The sequence below is a fragment of the Drosophila obscura genome, unplaced genomic scaffold (genome assembly GCF_018151105.1).
Source record: "Drosophila obscura isolate BZ-5 IFL unplaced genomic scaffold, ASM1815110v1 contig_4, whole genome shotgun sequence".
NCBI lineage: Eukaryota > Metazoa > Arthropoda > Insecta > Diptera > Drosophilidae > Drosophila > Drosophila obscura.
The window spans coordinates 7,189,786-7,196,109 of NW_024542828.1; the positions used below are offsets into that span (position 1 = coordinate 7,189,786).

General features: G+C 43.9%; 1 protein-coding gene across 1 annotated transcript; it reads left to right on the forward strand.

Annotated features, from left to right (window-relative positions):
- Window positions 1-1,491: 1,491 nt before the first annotated feature.
- On the forward strand, window positions 1,492-3,202 carry LOC111065750. Its single transcript, XM_022354132.2, has 3 exons — window positions 1,492-1,831; window positions 2,687-2,866; window positions 2,948-3,202. The coding sequence occupies exons 1-3, from the start codon at window positions 1,804-1,806 to the stop codon at window positions 2,980-2,982; spliced, it is 243 nt and encodes an 80-aa protein (XP_022209824.1). The 5' UTR covers window positions 1,492-1,803; the 3' UTR covers window positions 2,983-3,202.
- The last annotated feature ends 3,122 nt before the right edge of the window (window positions 3,203-6,324 follow it).

Consider the following 6,324-nt stretch of genomic DNA (forward strand, 5'->3'; position numbering starts at 1 on the left):
AAAAAATGTAAATTAAAATAATTCGAAATGAAAAGCGTCGCGTAGCCATAAATAACAGACCAGACCAGACCTACATATAGTTATGGATATATGTACATACGAGTATGTGGACCACAATACGTATGCTTGCCTACCATCAAAGAGAAAATTCATAGACATTTTTGTGCTGGGGTGCTGTGAACTCGTGGCCGTCGCAAATTGAAAGAATTTTCACATATTTATTTATTTTTTTTTTTTTTTGGTTTTGTTTCGCTTTGGTTTATTTATTTATTTTGTATTTTTGTATATTTTTTTGTTGTACATTTCGGGTGTGCCCCTCTCGCTCTCTGATAAGCGTGCGACGGCTTTGGGGTTCGGTTATGCTGACGAAATTTTCAAAGATGCCACAGAGCAGAGCAAAGCAACGCGAAGCGAAGCGAACCAAGAGAGGAGGAAAAACAGTATTGAACGGTACGTGAACCAATTAACAGCGTCGGGGCCGAGGACGAGAATTTTTAGCAACAGCATTTCTGGGTGACTGCATAAATACATGAATAATTCAAATACAAAACTCCAGCCAGCAGCAGCCAAAGCAACAGCAACAACAAGTTGGGACAACGACAACGTCAACGTGACGTGACTTGCCTATTGAGGGACAGAGAAGTATCGATCAAACGATCGCCCGCCCAATCTACCGATCGGATCGGATCGTATCGTATCGGATCGTATCGGTGTTCGTATGATTCTTCCAGCCAAGCTAACAGCCAAGCAGAGCCCACCACCGCAAATACTCAATCGAATGAGATAAAAAGGTAAAGAGTAAAGGCAAAATGCTGTACACCGCAACAAAAAGAAAATTGAAGACGACGACACGAGCGTAAATCTTTTTAGCATGAACAAAAAATTCTATAAAACTAACAGACACTGTGTGGTCGGACATCATTCATTCGTGCGCTACGACGGCAAACGGCAGACGACAGCCATCAGCCAACAGCCAGATACAGATAGCCAGCCAAGCCAGCCAGCCAGCCAGCCAGCCAACCATCCAGTCGGACGTAGGGACAGTCATTGATTGATTGATTGCTGGACCCCGAAACCCCAGACCAAAACCCAAACTCAAACTCCAAATTGAAAATCGAATCGCTGTGCAGTCAGCAGTATCCCGTATCCCGTATCGCGTATCTGTATCGGCATCATCTCGTATCTGTGTCTAACAGCGCGGAGGCACACACAACCCTTCCCCGTACCATCCGCATATCGCAGCAGCATCCAACGTCCAGTCGCAGTCGTCAAGCCATCAATCAGTCAGTTAGTCAGTTCGTCAATCGACCACTCGTACGCCGCACGCTGGGCCGGAGGATATCTCTGCGCGGCGCTTTAGTTTCAGTTCGCATTTGGACGCGTGCTGGTGCGGCATCGCCGAGACGAGACAGAGAGTCCGAATCAAAATCAAAATCAAAATCGTATTGGATTGAATTGAATTCGAATTCGAATCAGAAGCAGCAGTAGAAGCAGAGCAACGGAATCAGAATCAGAATCGTGCGCGATTAAACGTAACAACAAAAAACATATAGACACACACATATACACGTGTCTGAAGTTCAGTGACAAGCCCCAAATCGGGAATCTATATATATATATTTTATATAGAATATATCAAGCAGCCGCGGCATAATCAATTCGTCTGGCCCCCCCCAGAGTTCACACAGAGCAAATACAAAATAAAAAATAAAAACTATTGTGCAAAGTGCGTTAAAGTGCGGAAGAACCCTGCAAAGAATAATACCTGCGACAATTAAACGGAAGTCTACAACAATCAACAATATGAAGCTGTTTGCAGTATTGCTGGCATGTACGTACATTTTTGGGCATATTTTTTACAAGTTTTAGTTAAAATTCTAACTAGCAAAACACAACGAAAAGGTTTAAGCAAAGGTTTTATGGGGCTAAGTTCCAGTAAAAGTTAAACAAATCTAAGAATTAAGTACAAATTTCCTTCAAAGCTTGCCTCAAAATATTTCAATTCTTTCCATAGTAAAATAATCTTTTGAATGTTGCTTTTTTTCCATACGAATACGAGCACGAGTACGAGTATCAATGTCCAGTGCACTGTTCGATGTGACTCATTTATTGACAATTTCTACAATCAATCTTAGAAATATGAAACACGACTAGAAACAGCAACAAGAGTCTGACCTATTTGTGATTTTTATGGCAGCGTAGACGGGGAATCGGGGCTGGGGAAATCCACATTTTCACGAATTTCAAATGAGGGGCAGCTCCATTCAAAATGCAATGGCAAAACTTATGAATGGAAAGTTTCAGAGATTCATCATTGAGTCATCAGATTAGGCAGAGGCAAAGGCAAGGCCAGATTCAGTTTCTGATTGTGATTCTCGGATTTTGTGTGACATGGCTAATTGGGTATGCAGCGCTAATGCTGCCCGCTTGCTGGAGTGGAGACTAGACTGCCAGGCCAAACGACATGCCAGACGCTCTGGCGTCGCGAAGAATCGATGGGCGTACGTACGGGGCTGTTGTGTTGGCGGCGATGTGGGTGATATCATTGCGAGGGGATGGGGGCATTGATCAAGAGCACTTTGTATGCGGCACTCGACAGAGTGATTCTTTTCGCACGCCTCCTGCCTAACTAACTAACGATGAAACTTTGATGTGGCTCTTCTTTTTTGTTTTTGTCTATTTATAGTGGCGCTGTACGCCCTGACGGTGGTCCAGTGCCTCAGCCTGCCCGATCCCAATGTGAAGTGCGCCATGGATTGTGATACGCAGGAGTATGCGGCAATTTGTGCCGCCGATGACAAGGGCACCACCAGGACCTATCGCAATCTGTGTGTAATGAAGACGGAGAATTGCCTGCAGAGTGCCAGTGAGTAGCGAAGAAGGGAACTTCGATTTTTAACTTCATTATTCATGCCTCTTTTATCGTATTGTGTTTTCCCCCCCACAGGCTTCCAAAAGATCAGCGACAAGGAGTGTCCTTAAAAGCAGCGCTAGTCCAGCAGGATGATGAACTTAATCGATGAGGGAGGATGCTGGAGGGAGTCTTCTTTCTGGCGTGGTATTTGTGTGTGATATTTTTAAGTTGTACTTCAGCGGAATACAGAACACGCCCCCCAACGTAATGCATAACTACAATATACCGTATTCTATAATTCTATATTAATTTTAAATATTAAATAAAGTAATCTAAATACGCACCTTAGGCCCGTCATAGTTTTTTCCTTAAATAAGCGATGACTTCATTCCCCATTCCCCGTACCCATTCCCCATTCACCCCAAACGAACAATCAATCCGCGCTCCCAGCAGACGTACCGCCACCCTGATCTCCTAATCTCTGCCCTCGTATTGCTCAAATTGAAATTAAGTCATCGGACCGATTTAGCAAATCGTTTCTTGATTTGATAGTTTGTCCCGTCCCATCCCGTCCCGTCCCGTCCGGCGCACACAACACACGCGCTGTTGCTACTTACGCTTACGCTTACGCATCACGTGTTTCGCTCGGCTAACAGAAAAACGGATTGGATTCGCATCTGCGTCAGCATTCGCATCGGATTCGAGTTCGGAGCTGATAGTAGACACCCCACCCACCGCCCTTCTGGCCATTAGATCGCAGGTTTAACATGGATCAATGTGGATTAAAGTGTTTTATTTTAATTATCCTGCAAGCAGCTTCAATCGACTTCAGGCTTAGTCCTTGCTGCATAGCTTTGGATGGGGCAGTGCAACCAAGAGGTCAGCATGCTCAAAGACTTCGCACGAAGATCAGATCGCCCAGACCACTCCGATACCCCTGATACCCATTTAATAGTATAATTTAATACGTAATTAAATTAAACAATTATTAAATATTTTAAAACTCATTTTCACCACAATATTTTCATATTTTTATTGCATTTGAATATTTGTAACATTAGAAAGTTTGCTGCCAGCAGCATGCTGCAATTCCTCTGGCAACATTTTAAGTTATTGGCAACATGATGTTATTACATTGGCTGCATGTTAGGTTGTTGGCAGCATGTTTTTAAGAAATTGGCAACTTTTACACAGTGGCGCTACTCTGTTGGTTTTTTCGTGCACAGTGTCATGGCAGTCAGCTTGTGTCAGTGAATATAATTCGTAGCATATTTTTGGGTGTAAGTGTAAGATTCGAGCATAAAAGTAGGCGCGATGTTTAAGTCTATGTTTTGCCAGGTCTGCGTTGCTGTTGCGGCTAACTTCCTTCAGTCGAGTCCACACAATCAGGGATAAACGGATTGATTTAAAAGTAAACTGCTTGCTATGAACAAAATCTTACAGTTTCAGATACGCACTGCTTGATGATAACTTTATTGTGAAGGGGAAAATTAACCAATACTTCAGGCTTAGTCGATAAATTGCTCGCAGGAGAAATTGAGGTATAATTTCATTAGAGAAAGGGCTTAAAATATATGAAGAAAAAGAATTCCTTGAGAAACCCCTGAGCAAAAGAAACCAAGCCTCATGGAAACACTTGGCTTGCTTTGGCCCAAGCTAAAGCCATTTCGTAGCGAAAATATTTAAATGACCCATCGCAATCCAGATGTATTGTTATACGTGCGGCGTCTCCTAATAGCGGGCTTTATCTTGTGGCCAGAGACCCCCGCCCTACCCCACCCCATACATATGTATGGCTCTGAGAAATGTGAGCATATTCCAGTGATTAATGCAGGAGCCGGCCAATGAGGCCCCACCACATCGAGGACCCTCAGGGGGGTCCACGTCTCGCGACTCGCAACGCGAGTGGATAAGGAGTCGGTTGGTGGGTGCGCCACTTCCCCCGTAATTAAACTTGATTAATTGTCTAGTCAGCATGAAGGTAAAAATCGGCGTACCCACGATAACAAAACGGAAATGGAAATTAATTAATACGAACCCAAACGAACACAAAAAGAAATAATGAACAAGTTTTCCTTGGCAAATCGAAGACCCAACCCAACACCCATCAGGGATGTGTGGCTAAGCTGCGGGATCTAGCAGCAGCCTCCTTATTAAATGTGAGCACACAGAAACAAGTGATCCAGCGGGCTAAAGGGTTCTTTTTATCAAAAATATTCACCATCCAATTTATTTTTCACCTGTCTGTAGTTGGCATAGTAAATTTCTCAGTTCTCCCGCCTTCGTATCGGCTTCGTAAAAATTCCATAATCAGCAAACAAATAAATAAACAGCTGGAAAAGTTTCTCGGAAACTTTTAGCACCTTGTGCACGTAAAGGGTTTCATTTTGTCTTGGCACGCAAACTTCTGGGGCCAAATCGGCGAGATGGCAGCCAAAGAAATTTATTTAATTTGCAGCATTTGCATTAAGAGGTTAAGTAAAGAGTAATGCCGGCAGGGCAGCCATCTGAAGGCGTAAGTCGAGCCGATGTTATCGATTAATGAAGCTGCCTGGATCAGGCAGCATTGCATTCCACAAAAGGATCTGGCTTGCAGCTTCCGGATCCGTTCGGTGTGTAAATATCCAAAGCGAAAAGTCGGAAGAGCTTCGAGGGCTGCACTTGCCGGAGTATCCTGTGCACCACAACAGACGCAAGCTTAAGTATTCCTCTAATATTTAATTATGCACCTACGAATATAAATTGTTTCATGAGATTATACGGAGAACTGCTTGTGAGCTGTTTGTTGGCTTTGTAGTCCTGGCCAATTAATTTTAGCCTTAACATATTCATTCAGCTATTCATTTCGCTCCCTCTGCACTCCACCGTTGTGGTGCCTGCTGCATAAATAATTCATTATTTTGCCGAAGGAGTTTCGCTTATCGTCAGCAAACAAGCCACACCTACCCGTACCCGTACCTGTACCTGTGCCTGCCCATTGTGCCCACTCCATTGGCCGGTAAAAAGTAATATTAACAGCTTTATCAATCGCAGAGGACCCCAAAACTAAGCCAGCGGCAGTACCCAGTACCCAGTGCCCATGCCGGTCCAGACATCGAGAGGAAGGTGCGTCCGATTCGGTTTCCGATTTCGATTTGAATTTCGAGCTGCATGCAAAAAGTTTCGCGAGTAAAATAAATAAATGAAAACAAAGGGCGCATAAATATTTGAAGATCGCCCAAATAAGCAGAAAACACTCGTACTCACACACATGCCCCTCGTATACGAAAGTAGGTGGGAAACAAGTGAATTGAAAATTATTTCCAATTCGTTTGCTTTTCTCATTATAATTGAGGCGGCGCAAGAAGTTGCGTCTGCAGCTTCTTGCCTCATCTGGTGTCTGTTTCCCCCCGTTTTCGGAGGCAGGGCTGCTCTTGTTTCGCGTACTTCTGTGCCTGCCACGGACCCGACTCTGTCTGTGGCTCTCAAGA